Source organism: Maylandia zebra, linkage group LG20 (assembly GCF_041146795.1).
Source record: "Maylandia zebra isolate NMK-2024a linkage group LG20, Mzebra_GT3a, whole genome shotgun sequence".
NCBI lineage: Eukaryota > Metazoa > Chordata > Actinopteri > Cichliformes > Cichlidae > Maylandia > Maylandia zebra.
Window position 1 is genome coordinate 8846556 of NC_135186.1, and position 22484 is coordinate 8869039.

The window sequence follows — 22484 nt, forward strand, 5'->3', positions numbered from 1 at the left end:
TAAAAGTAATTACTGTGGTTGTATCCTCATGAATGGTTCAACTTTCATTTACGACTGCCGTTATTTGGTTTTTGGCTATTTTAAATTGGGCTAAATATATTTTTAAATTAGCCAGTTTTAAATTAGCCATATTTTTAAATTTTTAATCCCACGGTGAGGTCGGGAAAGAAATTCTTTAGCAGATGATATGGAGTATATGGCAGGGTGGAGAGTGTTTTGGAGGGAGTGGACTTGACCGTTCTCGTCCTCCGCGCTCACATCATGATGTGTTGGAACCTTTTGTGCGGGGGCGCGGCTGTCGTGAGCGCGCTTTGTTGGGGGATGAGCGGCAGCTGTTAGTGAATTAAAAGTAGATCCAAAACATTAGCATTTTTAAGAAGTAACAGCTAAGACACCCAACTGGCAGCTTTATTCTTCTTCTGTTTTTTAACTGTGTCGTGAATCGTAATTCTTGTTCTACCGGAGAAACAGACACTCACTGGTGACAGGACACCCAGCGGTTAAAAATAAAACTTTTGGAAACAAGAAGAATAGGTGGGTGTATCGATGAGTCACAATCACGGGGAAATCCTTGTCATACCCTCCGTCCAAAGTCATAACAAAAACTACACACCAGTCTCTCTCTCTCCCACACACACACACACACACAGGACCGAGCAGCCAGTCCCACCAGTCCAAAGCCACTACCGAAGATCGTCTAATTGAAAGATGACTATCGGGAAAATATAAGGGTGTGACAGGCAAATCTGGGCAGCAGCTGCCGCATGGATGGCTCTGCTAATTAAGAATAAGGAAATAGGTATTGTTACGACACAACTCCGAGTCTCGTCATTTTATGATTCACTGCAGGCTTGTTTGGATGATGTATGTGAAACCACTCAGTCAGTTTCAGCCAGTATTGGTTTTTAGAAAACCTCGTTACCTCAACACTGTTCATGAATGCTGATTAATGGGAAAATGTTCTTTTAAGAATGAAGTTGTTTTAAACAGAGATGTTTCCAGAGGTGGGCATGGGTGGCAGCAGCCCCCTTAAAGATTTTGTATATAACCACAACCCTAGCCACGCAAATATTTTACATTGTTATTACATAGTCAACACCATTTATTTAAAACCTTTAATTATTCTATGGATAAAAGTCAAATCTATTATGATAAAGATAAAGCTTCCTGGCATCATATAATTACTTAAAACTAGCTCACATCACAGTAATAAGTTTAATAAACAAAATAGTAGCTAATTCTAATAATGAATCTGCAAATTATAATCTAGTAATATGATCTAATGCATGTGATTAGAGAGGGCCACTCGACACTGGCAAATTATAAGGGCAAATATAAAATGAAGGCAGTAGCATACACAGCAAACTAATAGTACTGCAGTAGTTTAATCCATAGATGTTTATTCATTGCCGAGACAACATTGTTGTGAAAATTTAATGTTTCTGTTGTGAGTAAAAACGGTTCCAGACTGAGGGGCCAGACATTTCTGACGTCAACACTGCTGTAGTCATGTATCTTGGGTCAGAGTTAAATTGCAGTGATGCTCACATGAAATGAGATCTTTTCCTGTCAGGAAGTTGACGAGATGTTTTTTGTTTTGTTTGTTTTTTCAGTTTTATAATGAGAATCATCTTAAATTACCCTTGGCTGATCGTGTTCAGTGGATCTGGATGGATCTGGATGGAAGAGGGGGGTCAGCACTGTTGACTCACAGCGAGGAGGTCCTGGGTTTGAATCCTCTGTGGAGTTTCCCTTTGTCTATGCAGGTTATCTCAGGGTACTTCAGCTTCAGTGCAACATTTAAAGGCATTCGTGGGGTTTAGTTAATTGGAGAATATAAATTTGCCTTAAGTGTCAGTGTGAATGGTTCTCTGTGTTCAGCCTACAATAGACGGCATCCCATCCTGGGAAGGCCGTCTATTGTAGGATGGATGGATCGCAAACAAAATGTTATGGCCTACAAATTCAAGCCAGGGGCTATAGCTTGGTTTGGGGTTAGCTTTTACTGAAAGATTATCACTAACTATTTTTTTTAACATATTTAAAATAACAATTGCTAGCTAATGCTAATTTAAAACATAATGTGAAAACTTCTGCAAGGAAGGTACAAGAGGTTTAGGCAGGTTAATTGGATTTTCACACACTTCTCTTCGAAAATCTCCTCTATATAAATGGGATCAACAAAATATTTTTAAAACAATTTAAAACTATGTATTGTATCGTTATCGCTTCTAAGAAATCAAAGACAATTTTAGGTGCATAATTAGACAAAAAAATCGTTGCCTCCATGCAGATCCGCTTTGGGCTGTAGAACAGCGAGTCTGAATAATGATGAACTTCAAAAAGATCCTTTGGAAATGCAGCAAAGTGAGAGGTCTTTCCTTTTTCCTTGCTGCCTCCCTCACAAGCCGACCGTTTCACTGCAGATAACAGACTCTTGTGTAACCCGCCCCTTCTCTTTTTTCCTAGCACCTATTGGACGACTCCCTTCATCTTCCTCTTATCTTATTGGACAGGCGGACCAGGCAATGAGCTCATATTGGTTAAAAATAGTCGGGCCCGTGAGTGGCTAAAAATAGAGCGGTATATAAAGCCGGCAGTTGAGCCTCTTTGCTCGCTAGTCTTCCCCGGCTGTTAGGCGAAAGGGAAGGGAAGGGAAGGAGGGGGAGAGAGGGAAAGACTGACAGAAAGAAAGAAAGAAAGACGGGAGGGGAAGGAGCCGCACAGCAAAAGAAAGAAAGCAGCATCGGTACCCTCCCCTTCAGCTCATTCCTCTACAAGTGTTGCGCTAGAGACAGCGCGTCTTATGTCTTACATGCCACCAGTTTTGGGTGGAGTAGGCAGTGACGAACTTCCTTCCTTCCTCTTCGACTTCGTGGGTTTCGCTCTGAATGCGTCTCTAGAGAGCCCCAGTCCATTTCCTTGCCTAGCCAGCAGAGATCTCACAGTTGAGGAGGTGCTTTTTATTAAGTCGGGAATACCCTTAATATGTCTTAAGTGTCTGTCTGTATAGTCATAGCTGGTGTAGCTGTGACTACAACAAACTACAGTGGTTCTAACAATGTTGCTTCTTGTGTGCCTGTGTTGTGTTTGCCACTTTGCAAGTGTAACAGCATTTTAATACGGTTATTACAAACTTTACTGAGACTGAGGCTGTGCCCGTTTAGTGACAAACAGGAAACAGATGAGATCACGAGGGCAGAGTCGGTAAAATAAGAATAGAGTACAACACAGCTTATTGTTTCTGGATGAGGCCCTCTCCTACAAGAAGGTCCGCAGTCACGGAGGTCGGTGCTTTGCAGTCTGGCAGGCTTAAGTTGACGTGGTTCCTCTCACATCCGCCCACTGTGGCTTTTGTAGTTTACTGTTGGAGACTACCTCCTACCTGTATACTAGAGGCATATTTTCTATATCATTTAATATTACTGAGCAAAAATCTTAAAGTACCTCTCATTTTCTTATGTTTTGGAAATGGGAAACGGGTGCAGAGATTTATGGAAATGTGCATGTAAATACACGTAAATACAGTATATAAGGCAAAAATAGAGTTTGCACAACTCCAATATCAAAATCACCTTTATTTTTGAACACAGCCTGAACTCTTAGTCAAGCTTTCTTTTATTTCTTTTAAATAGTGCAGGACATTCAAAGCTCTTCTTTGGATGTTGGCTGCCTTTTGTTCTGTTCTGTCAAGATGATCCCACACTGCTTCAATCATGTTGAGATCTGGGCTCTGAGGAGGCCAATCCATGACTGATTGTGCTCCACTGGGTGTTTTACTGCATTGGCAGTATGTTTGAGATTATTCTTGTGCTGAAAAATGAAGATGTGGCCAATCAGACGCATTCTAGATAGTTTTTCATGGTGGGTCAAAGTCTACTTCCATCAGTTTTCTACAAGCACCCCAAACTTACTGGCTAAAATGCAGCACCAAACTATTAAAGAGCCTCCAGTGTGTTTTACAGATGGCTGTAGACACTCACTGTTGTACCTCTCTGCTTACTTCCTCTTTATATACTGATGACAATTTGAACCACAAATGTATACTTTGGATTCATCACTCTATTAGACCTGTTCCTGCTGATTTTCAGTCAAGTTCTTAATGTGTAACTTGTAATACATCAGCCTTTTCTCCCTGTTTTCCTTCATTAAGAATGGTTTCCTGATAGCCACCCTTCCACCGAGCCAAGTTGTTGGCTAATAGCTCATTGTTTGTGCAAGAAAACTTGTCTAAAGAAAAGCTTTGGAAGACCTTCAGAAAACTATAACTCAGAAAACTCAGAACCATAGGTCAAGACCACTTTAGAAAATGACAAGAAAGTCATGCTGCTTGGAAACAAAATAATAAAGAGACGATGGTGCCTCAAGCTTTTTGCACAGCATTGGTTTTTTTTTAAATAATAAAGTAGCCGGAGTTTCTGATATCCCCTCCTTTTGAAATGGCCTGGCATTATTATGCTACTTCTGTGAATATTAAATGAATGCTTAATTTCTGTTCCTGTGTCCTCTTGCACTCTAATGCCCGTGGCGATCATTACTCTCCAAATCATGATTTCCGTGTTCACATCAAAGTGTCTGGCAGCACAAGAAAGGAACTGACACAGGCAGATTTTTTTTTAACCAGTATTTAGTCCACGCCGTTTGACTGCTTACATGTGCTACACAGAGGTATTTTTTTCTTTTAAGTTACACAAAGGCGTATGTAGGCTCAGCTCCATGCAAGTACCATCCTGCTCATACATTTAATCCATTTTATTCCTGGATTTCCACTCCTCCACGCTGCATTACACAACCACTGCTGGACACCGAGTGGCACCACACTCCGCACACACTCGCAGATTCTCGATTACTTGCCCCACAACATCCAGCACCGTCCCACGCAGGCTGAAACTGCCTCACCTCAGCATCCCACACACTCTCTGCAGCGCAGGAACATCATCTTTGAGTGGTATGGTGTTACTTTCTGCTCCCCAGGCAGCAGTCATCCTAACGACTGGTTATTTATCAAGGTCGTAATCAAACTTCAGCGAGAATCAGCTTTTTATTTAATCTAAGCTCATTCTGACGTTTAAAGGTGCAGTGGGAATGCAATTTCATATTTTCATCCTGAGTTGAGACTTCTCAGTCTGAACTGATCTCAGACCACAAAGTATAAAATAATGACCACGTTCTGTAGCACAAATTAAGTGTGGATGACTTTAAGATTAAGAGCATGACTGAAGCTTCCTGCGAGAGACTAAATCCTAAACCCTGCTCACCTGAGCTGTATTGTGCAGCTCATTTAGATTTAGTGCATCCCCCACGTAACATTAAGTTAGTTTCTGGCTGCAGCAACCTTGAGTTGAGTCTTTGCTTCATGTTACTTTTTTTCCTGAAATGTACCTCTCGAGTAAAGGCTTAAAAAGGAAAAAAGAAAGAATTGGTTCCTTTTTAAAATGCTCTATTGCATCTCAAGTCGTTTCACTTCCCCTCAGCTGCTGTCTGGATTTTTCTCTAGATTTCCCGTGCTAGTTTTACTGTCATGTATTCAGACATAGTGTTGTAATCTTAAGACATAAAGGCACCAGTACATTAAACACTAAACCATTCATTTATATTACATGTTTATTGACTGAGCCAAAGTGCTCTTCCCCAACCCGGACGATAATGAATAGGAGTTGTGTGTTATAGAAAGTAATTTATTACACAAACCAAAGCTAGTTTACAAATAGTTTCCAGTCATGTGCGTGTGTATAGCCTAGTATGAACAAACCCACATCTTTTTTCCTATTTTTTTAATATATTTACAAACTTTGCATACAGCTTGTTTTTTTCCTGTTCCTTTGTTTAAATCACTACTTCAGCATCCAAAATAAGGACTTAAAAATACAATAAAAACTAGAAATAAAAATGATTTGTACATGAGAATAAAGTTTGCTTTCCTTTTTTGTCTTTTCAGCTAACAGTGTGTTCAAAAACAAACAAACAGAAAAAAAAAAGCCAGCACTAATTGTCCTAGCGATGCTCTAGACAGGCAGCCGAGAGGCCAGCCTTTCTCCTGACTGCCCAACAACAGCATTTGGCGGGATGATTGATTGGTTATTAAAACCAACAGTAAATCATCAGAAAGATTCAGGTAAAGCACAGAGAAGGAAAAAACAAAAACCTAAAGCAACATAAGTATTCCCTAGTCTTCCACCTCTTATTTTTTATTTTATTTTTAATTTTTTTTTAAATACTGATAGACAACATATGTTTATGACTTTTTTTTAAAGAAGTTGGAAATAAAGTATAAAAACAAACACCACGAGACTGGTTTCTAGAACAGGCTCCTCCCTGTAGACCAGGAAGAAGAACAGGAGGGCGCAACGCTTTCACAGAAGAGAGCCAGAATGTGTTAGCAAAATACACAGTAAAGTCAGGAAAGGCTGGTGACTAACCAATCCTCAGACTGGCCATGCCTACATTTTCTTTTTTCTTTATTTTAACAAAAACAAAACTATATTAGCAGCAGGTGGTTATTTCTTTGATGTGGCTCACCTGCATGTTATACGAAATCCACCTGGCTGACCAACCTGACAATTCTGGCATTTCTATGCACTGTTCTGGGATAAAAAGGTCATGTCACTTTGTTGTTTGTCTCTCTTTAACCGTTAAAGCAGATGAGAGTTACTAACAGGCAACCTGTAAAAGGGATGGTAAATCCCAGGTATCCGTTCCCTCCCCCCCCTCAAAAATTTACCTGATCTGCTTAATGTACACATGACCCTTCTACATGCTTACACAAGCACACACACGTAATATTCATAGTCATTCATCCCAAATAAGGAAATCAGTGGTGTGCATGTAAACATTACTCTCCCCTCCTTGTTCTTTGTCCTGGCCTAAAACCAGAGGAGGATGAGCACCAGCGGCCAGCTGTGGAACAGGAAGGGATGGGAGCAGAGCCATGGCAGTTTGCTCAGGTGGGTCTACGCAACACAGGAAGCTACCTTTGTCTTCCAATGGGACCACAATTCACCTGCCACTTCCACTGATTCAGTCTGAAGAACTTAAATGTTAAAGAACCCTCAGATGTGAACTAAAGTAGACAAACCAGCTGCAGTTAAGACTCCAGCATGTTTATGCTCATCTTGTCTGGCCACCAAAGGCACACTGCTGCTAACCTGGAAATAACTGAACCTGGCTGTGTTTTCTAAAACACTAAGATCATCTGAAGCAAGCAGATTGTGATAAGATACACTTCAGATCTCGTTTAAAACAAGCAGCTAGCCTCAAATAACAACAGCACTCAATGTCAGGTGTCTGCAACAGATTATCCAGTAAGAGTAGAGGCTAAATGTGTTTGTCACAGAGTCTATAAACAGAGGATTAACTACAAAGAGAAACTAAATGGCATGTGAGCATGCTCCATGCCTCTCCAATAACACAACCCACCTGACAGCATGTGACTACTAGTTTAATCCTATCAATAAGAGAGTTTTTCTTCCATCGGATTGAAGTGCTAGCTAATACACCTCAAATTTGTTTCAAGCACCATTCTGAGGAGCACTCAATTTATTTAACTGGCGATTTGTCTCCTATTGAGGGCTGTTTTAACTGACCTACAGCATATAACGAGTAAGATAAAAGTGCAAAACTAGGAAGTGATGCCCTGGCTTCCCTGTCTTATCGTGGCCACTTCAGAACTTCATACATCCCATCCCTCCATCTTCCAAACTTCACACCATCTTAGCCCTAATTCCAGGCATGAGCACCTGGGGATGAAGTCCACTGGTGGCCTTTTACAGTGGTACTCATTTACTGTGCTGTCCGTTTCTCCCTTCCGTCTGTCTGGTCATCCATTCAGGTAACTTTAAAAAATTTTGTTATTGTCCCCAACTCCCTGTAATTCATGAGCAACTTTATCAGGGCTACCAGTCAGCTAGATTTTACGAAGGACTCGATCTTAAGGATCTTTATCAGTGTAAGTGGCTTGTTGAAAAGTAACTGTTCCAGCATTTGGCTGGTCGCTGGTGTAAATTTCCCACCCAGATGGTAAACCCACAGGTAAAGAGCCCAATGGTTTACAGCGGTAGTCGTTTACCACCTCCCTTCCCTTCGTCTCCCCACCTGTACTTTGCCATCAAAGCCTTTCAAACCCAAGTCCCAGGGTAAATTCAGTCCAACAAACAGCCAGGTTACAGCGGTAGTCATTTACTGCACTCTTTTCTTCCTCCCCCTCCCTCCCTCCCATCTTGTAATCCCTCTGTCCCTCCCAAGCCCTATCCCCAGGTATAGTAACCCAGGGTGAAACAGTCCAAATATGACGGCCAATTTACAGTAGCACACATTTATTGCTCTTTTTCCCACGACGGGCCTGCAGTGCTGCCCTGGTGGCCATCTCAAACACCTCCCGCACGCCGTCCTTTGTCTTAGCAGAGCACTCCATGTAGCCAAATGCTGCAATCCGCCCGGCCATGTCTCGGCCCTCTTCTGATTTCACTGGCTCCTATTAGCCGAGAAAAACAAAGTGGTAGTTTAGGAACACACATATTCTAGATAAGTGTTTAATCTCAAACAGCTTTTGCTATAGTGACTGGCAGAAACACGGCACCACTAATTCAAGATCTAAAAATCAGAAGAACACTTAAGATTCACTCTCGCTTAGTTCGGAACAAACATGTTAATTCAAACCAAGTAAAAAGTCAGGCACCTGTTTCATCTTGGCCAGCTCTCTGCGTGTGTGCTCGTCATTACGCAGATCTTTCTTGTTTCCGACCAGAATGATGGGAACGTTTGGACAGAAGTGTTTGACCTCCGGGGTCCACTTCTCTGGAATGTTTTCTGTAATGGACAAAGACCAGAGACGGGAGGCATAAACAAACAAATAATTCAATTGTTTAAGTGTTATAACTGTCAGACTAAAATTTAATTGAGAGCCCTTTATGCCTGAGGTGACCCTTTTTTCTTTCTTTTTTTTGCTTTAAGACATTCTCCAGTGATGATGTGTCCATCCCTGCCCTGTTCCAGTGGACTTGTTTATCTTTTTGTAGCCCTCTGTGTCTCACTTAAAGGAGAAACAAAGTACTATTTACCATTTAATCCCATTTTTTCACAGGAAAAGTGGGCACCACAAACCATCATTGCATTCTTTGCAAAAACAAAGCAGTTTGATGTCACCGCAGCTGCATTTACATTTAAATGTGTTAGCAGAGTAAAATTGGAGGATGTCAGCGTTCTGATCAGTCTTTAAAATTTAAGCTTATGCAGACATAATTAAATTATGTTTCTGAAAAGAAGAAAGAGCTCTGCTTTTATCTCCACTGAGTATCAAATGTTATCTTACTTGGTCAGCAAAAAATGTTGCTTTGAAGATATATGACAATCTTTCGTGCAATAAGACTTTGTTTTATTACAACTATGTCCTTTCATTGAAGCTTAATTAATCTCTGGCAGTTTAATTTTTCTGCTGCTTTTATCACTTTTATGTACAGCCATTTCCATGTGATCATGGAAGTGCTGTTAATAATCATCATGAGGAAAAAAGATACGACTCTGTTTAACAGCAGGAATGGATGACACTACATAACAAACGAGTTGTTACTCTGCGTGCACACAAATGTAAGTAGTTCCTCTGCAAGTGCACAATCAAAACAGTCCAGAAATATCTTCTAATGAAATCAGAAATGTGGCAAACACAAAAGAGAGAATTTGTTTTATTTATGTCATGAGTGTATGCAACTGCAAGAATGTGTTTGCTTTGTACACACCCAAGCTGTCAGGGCTGTCTATGGAGAAACACATGAGGATGACGTCAGTGTCTGGATAGGAGAGAGGTCTCAGTCTGTCATAGTCCTCCTGACCTGCTGTGTCCCAAAGAGCCAACTCCACCTGACCAACATTGAGAAAAGAGAAGGCAAAGAAGGACAAAAGATGAGATTTGATGAAAGGAGAACAAGGAAAACTTTTAAAAACTGATCAAAAGGGGATGGAAAAATGTGTAATTTTCATCTTGATCAGCATAACTTTTACACTGAAGCCAGCAAAGAAGGTGAGCAACACCTGCAGCAGACAGTCCTGACAACAAAGGCTTTTTTTACAACCTTAAACTGGCAAGGATTACTAACATAATCACTAATTATAATTTGAAAAAGACCTGAAAGAGTGATGATCTATGATATGGAAATGATAAATACATTTTTTTCCCCAGCTGTTGCCATTCAATAGTTCAAATATTCTCTTCACAACCTTTTGAATACCCAGTTTGAAAGCCATATAAAGCATTACATTATTAGCCAGACATAAGAGAACATCCACAAGCTGCCTAAAATCAATCACATTCAAAGAGCAATTTTAGTTTAAATTAATATTTCTGCAAAGCCTTGGTATATGTAATACACGTGCCAAATTTGTAAGAGGTAGGGGGAAAAATACCAACAATGTGCTCACATAAATTGTGCTCTTGTTCATTCTGCACGTGCCATTTAATTTCAGAGACAATACAAAACATGACAGTGACATAACATCTTCTCTATACAGAATGCAAATCTAAATGGTAAAAGAAGGCATTTGGAAAAGTGTCACACTTCAAGAAGCATGAATCCTTTGCAGCAGCACAGGAGGTTAGAAATCAGACAGCCAATAAAGACTTCCCGTCCCAGAATCCTATTAACCCACAAAGAGGTCAGGACTCAAGAGTTTGTGACTGATGAGGCTGGCTGCCGCAGTTATCTGGGAGGAACTAACTCCACCCACACAGGATATGTGTGGAGTGCTAAATAATCAAATCCACTGAACTCCAGAGCAGAGTGTCCTACTATATTTTATATAATCCTCACTTAGTGCAAACACACAAGCTACAGACACTTTGTAAAACATGATGACCAAGCTCAAAAAGAAACCAGACTTAGCAGATGACTGCTGTTGTGTGAAGGAAGATGTGAAAATGGAACAGTACATTTTTTCAACACTTGCTCACTTGGCCCTGAAGGTAGAATTAAAGCACTGAGCATGATTAAGCACCCAGGAAATGAGTCCCAGCACAAAAACCAGTGCAGATAGTAAGGAAGGGAAAGATGTGCTGTGACATTTAGAAGACCCAAGACTGAGTCACCTACTTTATTAAAATATTCAAAAAATATAATTCAGGTAAGAATCTTTAAATTTGTTCACAGAGTAAAACAGTCACTTATGCAGATGGGTCAACAGGTCTAAAGCATCTACCCCAAAGCACCACTCTTACATGACATTAAGTATCAGTAGGCAGTGTAGTAGTTCGAATCCCTGCAGTTGTCTCACCTGTTTGCTGTCCACCTCTATGTCAGCAACGTAGTTCTCAAACACAGTGGGGACATAGACTTCAGGGAACTGATCTTTGCTGAAGACAATTAGAAGGCAAGTCTTCCCGCACGCTCCATCCCCCACTATTACCAGCTTCTTACGGATGGCTGCCATCCCTGGTGGAATACAAAAAGGAACATTTTAATCAGGGAACCACAGGAAAAGCGTTGTATGAAGTATATGTATAGCATGGCATTACAGCAGAGCATCAAAAAGGCACTAACTGTAACCACTGGGAGAATTACTCTCCTGTTCACAAATAAAATTTGTGCTACTCAGGTCTTGTTTGACTGCCCATTTTGAGCATGAGAACAGAGAAAAATGTGAAAGTTGAGTCACATTTGTGCCACATAGAAGGGTAGTGTTGCTAGGTGCACCTGAACTATGCAACACTACACTTAACACCTTTAAACCACATAGCTGAAAAGCAACTCAGTCTCAGAAGCCCCCCAGAGTTGTGAAATGATTAATGAAATCAGAAAATAATCAGAAATATATTGGTATCACTATTCAAACTGATTTGAAAACAGAGTATACTTGATAAAAATGGCAAAGAAAAGAGCAGGAATCATTTTGTATTGGGGTAAAGTTAAACTTCCTGCAGGCTACTACATATAGTTTGTTAAAAACTAAAAGGTTAATTACGTTGTTCACATTCTCGATGTAAAATTGAGTAAATAACTGTAACCCACTTTCATTAATAATCCAATGTCTTGTGCATGTAACTTAAGAATACATGTAGTGTTTACACTGTCCCCTGTTCTTCTAACTGCACTGCACGTTTTCTGCACTACCTATACACAACATCACAAAGGTGTTGTGTGGTGCACAAAGATGCGAGCTACTAGGAAGTACTGAGTCAAGGTTCCAGTAATTCATTATTGTAAATGACCCAACAAGCGCACCAGTGTGGGTGTGAGATGAACTTGCCCAACAGAGTTAAGGGAAGTTAGTGCAAATGAGTGACATGCAGTCTTGTGTCACTGGTTTGCAGCAGCTAGGATCAGTCCATGTTGGGAAATTGCATTCAGCTGAATGTTAAAGACACGAAATGAGTGCCAGTGTTTTGGATTTTCTGCTGAACCTCCACAGATATTTTACAATTATTTAATATGCACTGCTGTTTAAACTATGGAAAATGACTATAATCTCAGCCACATTTAAAAAGAAAAAAAAATCTGAGACACTAAACAGGACAAAAGAAGGTGACTTGTCTTCATTTGAATAGGAAATGTGTTTTAAATGCTAGCGTTGTTCAGCTGGACACACTGAAACGCTCTCTTTATTCATTGAGCACACATCAAACATAGCTCATTTGTCATGGTGGCCCTGCTGCTTAGACTTTCACACCAACACAGTACATATACTGTGTACTTGCTAACAGCACAAGGACAACGGGACCTCACATAGCAGGGCTAATAAATCACATCCCTGAATGGATATTTCCTCCTTGGTTTGAGAAGGTATAGCAGTGTGGAGTGCCAATCATCATTCTCTACCCTGCTATCTCCATCATAGTGAGTCAGGTGGAGGCGTGGTAGAGAGCAAACTGCTTGACACCTCTCCTGTTGTCTTTCAATCCGTCAGCTAAAATATGGTGTTAATCTGCTGCAGTTCTGGAGATGTATCTTTGTTTAACTGGCCCCTTTAATCTGCTAGGGTACCAGAGTTTTATTGATGTACCATAGTTTAATAAAACCCCAGCTGCATGAAAATAAAAATTAGTTAATATACCATTATGTTTGTGTGTGCGTCCATATAAGGCTGCTCGATTATGGCAAAAATGATAATCACGATTATTTTCACTGAAATTGAGATCACGATTATTTGACGATATTTATTTAACCCTTTAAGACCTACTATAGAACCAAGTCCACCAGAGCTTTTATTTTTTTATTTATATATATATATATATATATATATATATATATATATATATATATATATATATATATATATATATATATATATATATATATATATATATTTTTTTTTTTTTTTTTTTTTTTTTACATGCTGTAGTGCCATTTGTGGGAGCATTTCAAGTTGCTATACATCAATACAACTGTTATAGCCCATATTTTAATAATATGTATGCATTAAGTGCATAGTAATTACATAAATTGCAAAAAAGTGCAATAAACTACAAAAAAAATTGAAAATCGCTTTTGTTTTGTTTACATATATTTCTACTTGGAGAAATTTAAGAGGTTTATCCCTCAAAACTTTAAATACAATAAAGTTGCAAAAAATAGTTTACAACAACAGGAAATTTATTTTGAGTGTCTTCATAGTTTTATTTTGGAGATACAGCAATTTTTATATACTGCAGGAAAAACAAAAAACAATCCTATGATGCAAATTTGCAAAGAAAACAGCATGTGCCTCATTTCACTGTGGGAAGTGTTACGAACAGCTGATAGGAACGGCAAAGCGTGTTTCTGGAATATTATGTTTTTGTTCCTGCAAGCGCTTTTTATGCAATTTTTGCAAAGCTATATGTGGAACGAAACCGTGACCGAGGACAAGCTGATGGCATAAGATGTAAGTACAACTCCTCCGGTTTCATATGCAAAACAAATTATTGCGCTAGCTTACACGGTTCAGGTTCTACAGGGATTTAAAAATAGTTACGCAAAACGGAGCGTGCTGCTCTGACCGGCTTTAAAGGGTTAACAATGACTTTAAAAAAATAATATAAAATAGTGTGTAACACCACTGAAGTTTTTTTTTTTTTTTAAACTCTCTTTTCAACCAACGGCAGTCACTCTCCTCTCCAAATAACTTCTGCTTAGCTTTCCGAGCTTCCCTCGGGTCCTCTTAATCAGCGGTCTCCAACCTTTTTTGCGCCACGGACCGGTTTATAAGGTGTCGCGGATAAATGAGGGAGGGGCTAATAATCGGCTCAGTCATTTTTAATGATCGTTGAAAGCCCAGATCGTAATCGTGATTAAAATTCGATTAATTGAGCAGCCCTACGTCCATATAGTAATTTGCATGCAACTGAAATTCTCAGATACATGTGCCTACAGTCTTTAGTTTCTGGCAACAAAATCAGTAAATTTCTGATGAAAAGGCAGCGTTTTCCTAAAGCACAGCACATCTGAACAAAGGGCTTACTTCCACCACTAAGATTTTTTCCACAGAACACATTCATCAACCACAGGTTAAATTCACACATGCTAGAGTTCCTGTCACTCGCTGGCTATGCTGCTCTTCCCTGTGGGCTTCACTCTCTCATTTTTTAAAATTTGCTTGCCAAGCAGAGCAACTGTGACAGAGCTGTTAATGCTCTGGCCAGGACTGGCTTGTATTGCGCTCAGGAACAAATTGCGTTGTCTTCATCTTATGCCCGCTGCTCTGCTCAGTTAGCCCCTTCCCATAGAAATGAAGAAACAGAGGATGAAGCAAGTGAACATAAATTAGTTAATAATTATGTTACACATTTTCTTTTCAATTTCTAGTTATCAAATCTAAAAAGCATGGAAAGCATCTCATAAATGGTAGATGAATTGTCTAAGTAGGACATCGGCGTCCAAAAAAAGGAAGAAGGATCAGATCACCCCCACCATGACTTGAGAATAAAAGGAAAAGACAAGAATTGGGGCAGCTGTAGCCTAGAGGTGGGTATACAGTCAATTTGCCCACTAGGTAAAAATGAGTATCTGTGACCTCCTTTTGATGAATGTTGGTTATACGTCAAGTCGTTAAACGTACCAACCATGCTTAATAGCTAGCAGGGGTCTCCGCAATAGAAATGATATAAAGCTGGTTTTAGGCATTAATTTCAGTAAATACAATTATCACAATGTAAGTATGACCTAGTACAGAAGTGCTGTCAAAAGATTAATATAGGTTGATTATTAGTTCTTAGGGTGAATACTGATGGCCAAAGTACAAAAACTACATAACAATGTTGCCCATCCCACACGTGATTGAAAGCTACAAAGCGTGTTTTCAGATTCTGGAGCTGTGAGCACGCTAGGATCTATGACGTAATGTTGTCATCAGACAATGACTGTGACGCTCTGTGCACATTTCCACATACCTGCCAATTTTTTTTAGGACGTGTAGATTGTAATGTAAAATCTCTGGACCAATGCATCAAGTAAACGTGCACCTTTCAAGGGGGCATCATTGAATAATGACTAAGTGCCCTTAGTGTCTCTAGATGTACATTTAAACGACAGGATAATTGTTAGTTAATCATTCCTTTTCTAAAATCCAGATGTACTCAATGAAAAAATAAAACTTGAGCATTGTCTACCTGTTTACAACAAACAGAATGTGAAATGAAGATTTCCACACATCATCATCGGCTGTTAAAATTTAGGCAGCCCATTTTTCATAGCCATGCTAAATTTAAACATGTTTGTCAATTAACAGGAGTGACGTAACAAGTCCTTTTCAAAAACACCACATTCTCAGACATTGACATCATGGTGATAACGCAGATAGTGGGCAAGCTGACCGTCACTAAAGATAGTATATTGTTCGAGTTTAACAAAACACGGCTGGTTATACAAGCTGTGTTGTATGCTGGATGAGCAGCAAACCAAGGTAACATGTTACTTCACTTGTCAGTCATAACCTTGTAGATAGTAAGGACTAGGCTACACGTGCAAATCCCCACCCAATTAGCATGGTAGTCAGCAAGAGTCTATTAGATTAACTCAAATGAGAGAGACGTTGACAACCAACAGGATCAAATTACAGCGAAGAGTACACAGAGAAGCAGAGAGCAACAAATAACAACTGGTTAATATACACTTAGCCAGCAGTTTTTTGTTAGTTTGTTAAAATATTATATTAAAAAAAAAAATCAAGTAGGCATTTCTGGTTACTTATGAAAAGCAGCCCTGTTTAGATACACAACCACTTTCAAACACAAAAACACTTCCATAATGCTTTCACACGTCATTCAAGTGTGAAGTGACATGCTATTCTGTCAGCATTTTCACTTTGTATGACACAGCCTTAAACATTACTGTGCACCTGATGATTCATCATCTTGTCTGCTAGAAAGAAAACAACAACAAAAACAAAACAAAAGACAAGAAACCTTTAGAAAGTGCCACGGTGGCATCGATAAGGTGTGTATGCTTGGTGAGGAAAAACCCCACACATACATTCTCCAGGGTGGAAAATTACCCCCACTTAAGGCTGGTTAACTGACTGCTGGCTGATAAATATTTCAATTTCTCACAGATACGTGACACAAGCTTCTTCTGTGATCTAACATGTATGTGCTGTACATATTGATAATAAATTGCAGCCCAAAGAAATGCAATTTATTATCAATATGTACAGCACATACATAACGGAAAAATGCAGTATAAAAATATCCCCTTTAAAACTGCTTGGTAATGTATGCGCTATTAGTTTGCTAAAGCACTACAGATTTGACAACATGTCATAGATCTTCAGCTAATGAAATGACTAGGCTGCTCACAAGGGTTGTATTCAAGAAGAGAAATATTTGCATTTCAGCGATTTTTCCCCTAACATAACCTGTACTTAATGTAGGCAGTAGTCACCTGCTGTAAGCAGTTTGGCTAGAGATACACGGTGTATGAATTTACTTTGGAACTCAGGTCATTACATGTCAAAGTAACAAAGACGAGCTTGTTATACTAGCTACCTTTGGTCAAGACAGCCCTTTAAATTATGACCTTACAGTATTTGCTCATCAAGTTAGCTGTCTGGCCATGTCCCCTGTGATCTAGGAATTCTGTCTGTGTGAAAGATTGAATTGAAAACAGCTTCTTCACACTGGTCAAACCCATGGTTTTTTGACTGGATGTCATCTCAGCCTACCAAGTACAATGTTGCTGAACTTGATTCAACATTGTGTGTACTCCAGTTTGTCCCTGCTGGTTTGCTAAAAGTGGCTAGACAGCCATCTGTAAATATCAGACCATTGTCGGTATAAACAGTGCAGATGAATCTGTACGTCACGGTTTCGGTTTTGCCCTGTATGCGATCAGATGATAATTCATTTATTTTAAGGGTGTAGCATTTCTTTAAACCCACGGTTCAGTTCATCTCTCATTTTTCAGGCAGGTACGAATCTAGAGGAAATAACTATTTATGCCACAGTTTTTGATCATAAACAAAATAAAATAAATCCAATTTTTCTTTTGAATTTTCAGTGCATTTCATACTTGAATGAACTTTACCACACTCAATGTTTTAACTAATAGCACTAGCAGCTCCAGTTGGGCATCACAATACACGAAGATAAAAACCACTGTAAGTTACTGTGGGAGCAATTCTGGTCTCGGTTTTCAAATTTACTTTTAAAGTATGCACATATGTGATGCCCTTTCAAGCCCAGTTCTATAAACAGGAAATGTTTTTTACAGCATTGAACGGATTAGCCATGTAGCGTTATAAACATACAATGAAACACGCATACTATAATGTGTACTTTACACAACATTAAATTAAAGGGAACAACATCGTGGGCCTTATTAATACAATACATATAGTAGAAATGTAGGTTCCTATTACATACTACATTCTGATAACTACATCTTACTGAATTACTCCGCAAACAGGAGGCACAGTCATCAATCATCAATTAAAATGAAAAAGAAAACCATAAGTAAAAGCACTACTGTCAAATTTCAAAGGCTCAATCAATTCTTGTTAACAACAATTTCAAAATGCATTTCAGTTCTGAGACTCCAGTTACCATAATCAATACCAGAAGCTTTTATTAGCTTAGGTTAAGCATACCATCAAGTGTATGAGACCAGTTGATCTACAGATAAGCACAGCCAATAAAATTACTGTTAAACATTTAATATACACCATTTTAAAAATGATTATGGTACCAACTGCAATTTAAAGAATAAAATAAAAACAATTACAGTTTCTTTGGTACAAACCTCTGGAGACACTATTGTGGATAATAAGGCTGCAGAACAATTACCAATAATCAGCACACAAATTCCAACCACCCATTCATCACCATCCTACACTCTGGGCTTGTCTTTGTCATCACGCATGTACTGATATATATGTGGTATGGGTAAGAAGTCTTAATCGGTATGAAATTATTTTGACAAAGCTGACCATTTATCTAAATTGGATACTGTTCAAAAGCCATCATCTTCTTCTATTACAGTGGAGAGGATATGAATTTAGTTAACAGCTTCAAGGGCAACAACCCGCAAGTCCTGCAGTAAAACCTTGCTCGTGTATTAGGAGGCAGATTCAGAGTGATAGAACCTTATGAAGGAGTTACCCTGGAGGCTATTCTACATTGAAAAGAATAATGTCAAGAAATATTTACTTTGATTATTAATGTACAGTACTTTAAAATCAATTTATATGCTATACAAAAAGCTATGCTTTGCGATTGTGGTCACTGGCTCTGGCACTAGATTACATGTAACAGTTTCTCATTATTAGTCAAAGAAAAAAAAAAAAAGAACAGGAAATACTTCTGTCAACTTGACAATTACATACACTGCTACCATCTCCCCAAGACTGCATTAGATCTTTAGTTTTGATTTTAACTGTGAGAGAACACAAAGTCACACCCATGATACTGTCACATCAACAATAACCATAACGCATAAATATGATGATGGATCACTTTGGTATCACCAAGCAACACCCATGTGGCGGGTTAGAAAGCTGACTTCTGCTATACATGGTCGTCCACTATAGCCAAGGTACAGAAAAAGTTGTGTCGCCTGTGAGAGCTCGGGAGTGTTAAACCAAACATTTTTTTAACCAGCTAGCCACTGGGTGGGTCACCAGAAAAATGGCGTCATCACAGAGGCAACAGATGGCTAGTGTGTCCGCAGTGGAAGAATGGGTGGGTGGCCAACATCCAAACTACACACCAAGCGAGATCCACACATAACACACGTACGATTTACCAGAGGTAAAACCTTCTCGCCACAAAGCGTCTCAAAGAAAACGCAACTCTTAAAATGCCCTAATAAGTAGAAATGGTGCGCCCAAGTACAACTGACGCCTTCTAAAGCGTACAAAATGACGAGAAATATGAATTTTAGGTTTTAAAGAAACTGCAACGCTCTTTCACACCGCCCTTCTTATCTTTAACTAGTCACGGGAAAATTATAACCCGCCTAACAGCCATACTAACAGACAAAAAAAGAGACGCCGGAGAACCGCCTGATCAGCCGAGGCAAGTCAGGAAAATCGCCTCATTGTTTGGTTAAGACTCGACAATCTAGACCAATCTTTGCGGTTCCATTTATAAGCCTTGCTAAGTTTGCACAGTTTGTAAACAGTGCCCGGTATAGCCTGATAATTTTCTTTAGGGGGAGGCAGGGGTCGAAAGACTTTCTACGATAAGCACACACTAGTTTTTTCTTCAGCACAACTGAACAGCAACTGCGGAAGCGGCACTAAAATAGAGGTCGGCTCGGGGAAAGGCTAACTTAGCTACCGTAAGCTAACATCGCTAGCTTTTAGCTTCGCTAGCACGGCCTCGCTCAGCTCCGGGCAACTTTAAAAAAATATTTCCATCACTTTTAAAAATAACAGTGCGAAAGAAACAACATTTCATCATAGTCGGATATCGCAGAAAGTTGTTTACCTTCAGTTTATGTGCCTAGCAGTTGGGTTTTTCAGTGTTTCCCGGACCAAAGTTGTTTTTCCGACCAGCCGACTCGCTCGCTGCTTCCTCCCGTCTAAATCTGATACAATGAATTACTTGACGAGAGCGAGCCGCTAAGGTTTGTAGTTTCTAGCAGAGGGGGAGGGGTGGCGGGCACGAGCCTGAGAGCCACACCTGCGCGGGCACGACTTGGTATGAACACTTGTGGAAATGTGTAATTTCAGGGTACTATGTGAGCCATAAACAGAGTCTATTTCACAGGTGGAATTTTTAAAAAAAGACTTTCACTCAGGTTAACATGTGTTTTAAAACAGCGTAAGTGTTTCTATCCAACCAAAAGACTTTTACAAGGGTTTCCAATTACAGGTAATCTAAAATAATCTTACTTAAACCACTACGCGGTGTCCAAAACGACTGACTCCAACATTTCCTTACACTTTAACAGTAACTCGTTTTCCTTAGGTTCCAGCTAATTGTAGCTTTGGGCTAAACAAGTGACAGTGGCCATTACTGTACTGGTCCAGTATAAAATAAATGATGGGGTTATGCCCCTACGGGCGAAAATATTTTAAGAACCGAGTTAATTGAACCCAAGTTATAGCATTAAGGTCCAATTCTAAACAGTGCCAGAGCCAGAGCCTAACAGGAAAAACTTTGTGCTTACTGCCCCACCTGGCGGTCAATTTCAGAAAACAAGCCAATTCAGAGGCAGGGAGACGAAATTGTGTAAAAATGTTCCTGTAAATATGAAAAACAAAATAAATGTTACACTACAGGTTTTCCTCACCTCTGGCAATATATAATATATGCCAAATTAATCACACTTTTTACTTTACTAGGAATTAAGAGGTTAAGTATTAGCCAAGTCCTTCTAATAAATACTACTGTGTGATCACCTCTATAAAAGAAAAGGCTTTGGTAGTATTTGTGTTAATGCAATGCCAAGGAGGAAGTGCATCAACAATGATCTTAAAGAAGCAACTGTTTCTCCCCTTCATTCTGGTAAGGGTTATAAATTCATCATTATACATTAGAAGGATTAGTCACTAGTGGGAAAACACTCAAAACAACTGACAGTCTTCCCAGGAGTGGACGCCACAGCAAATTCACCCATCAAGGTTGGACTGTGCAATGCTCAGGAAAGCTGAAAAAACCCCAAAATCTAAATTTAGGATTCTAAAGGTCTGATGTGTGACTTATAGTGACATGTAAAAACTCTTTCACATGACTACTGAGCCCACAAATTCAATAGTAGCTCCACAGCAGGGTACCAATTACCACAAGAGTAATACACCATTCACTAACATTTCATACAATCGCCTTTTATTTCATATTGAGATGAACTAATATATTTGAAAATCAACAGAAGTCTGTGCAAATGCCACAGTACAGAGAAAGAAAGATGTCCTTAGTGTGAACGAGATCTGCTGGAGCAAAAGTAGAGACAGAGAAGGAAAATGGAAGTAATGAAAAGCAAGAAAAATAAACCTTGTGGGTGATCAACTCTGCCAAAACACAACAGTCTCATCTTTCTTAACCATTTTTATCTAAAGCTCATGAAGTTTGGTGTTTCCCAAAACAATGACATTTTTCCTAGGACTATGTTGTCTCACAAAGTGTCTTAAAGACTTGACAACCTTACATGTACAGCATCCCCCAAACACCCAAATGTACCTTACAAGTGATAACCCAGCCATATCAAGCAGTGATTATATTTAATGTCATTGTTACAACTCTCTTTTCTCAGCTTCACATTTGTAAAAACACTCATACTGGAAAATTAAGACAAGAAAAACAATCAGATTAATAGAGGCAATAGTTCTAAAAGAAGTCTTAAATTCTGATGTAACAACACATGAAGCCCTTCAGTTACTCGTCTTCCAATTTTATACCTTGGGCATACAATTTTCATCCATCTCTCATGTGTCTCAAAGCAAGGAGCTTGTTTAAGACCTGAAAAAATTGAACATAAAATTATGTAACTGGACATCCAATTGGGAAATGATTTGTGAGAATACATTTAAGGATGAATGTAAGGGTGGAGTGAAACAAGCTTTAAAAAAGTCACCATGCCCGGCTGAAGACATGATACATGTGAACAGGGGAAGGGGAAAAAAAGACTTGAACCAAATTTATGTCGGCCAAGTTGCAATGCTAGCATTTCTGCAGAGCCTAAAAGAGAGGCCACTGTAATTTAACAGTGAACAGCACTGACATCATTCATTATGCTCGTCTGCAGTTTTTATAGTTTGACCCAACTGTACAAAGGGATAAGACACACAGACAGGATCTGCCTTCTTCGCTTTAATGACATTTTAATTCAAGGGGGGGGGAGGAAATAAATAAAAAACAAAACATTGGAAACAGGACTGGAGGTGAGGTTTGGCTGAATGTCAGACTGACGAGATTCAGTCTGAAACCTCAGACTGCCAGCTACAATGCTCCACAGCCTTCAAACCACAAAAAAATAAAAAAATTTATAAAAAAAAATAAAAAGGTACAACTTCACCAAATCACTGAACTTCACAGTTATCTGCAGGCAACCGCATTAGCATGTTTTGCTGCAATGCTGATTTTGTGA

At 39.3% G+C, this 22484-nt stretch overlaps 1 protein-coding gene across 1 annotated transcript; it reads right to left on the reverse strand.

Moving 5' to 3' along the window:
• Window positions 1-5586: 5586 nt before the first annotated feature.
• Window positions 5587-20041, reverse strand: rhoab (ras homolog gene family, member Ab). The gene is made up of 5 exons (XM_004553993.3): window positions 19883-20041; window positions 11260-11417; window positions 9732-9852; window positions 8675-8805; window positions 5587-8470 (listed from the first exon to the last, which is right to left on the reverse strand). The coding sequence occupies exons 2-5, from the start codon at window positions 11413-11415 to the stop codon at window positions 8297-8299; spliced, it is 582 nt and encodes a 193-aa protein (XP_004554050.1). The 5' UTR covers window positions 11416-11417; window positions 19883-20041; the 3' UTR covers window positions 5587-8296.
• Window positions 20042-22484: the final 2443 nt, after the last annotated feature.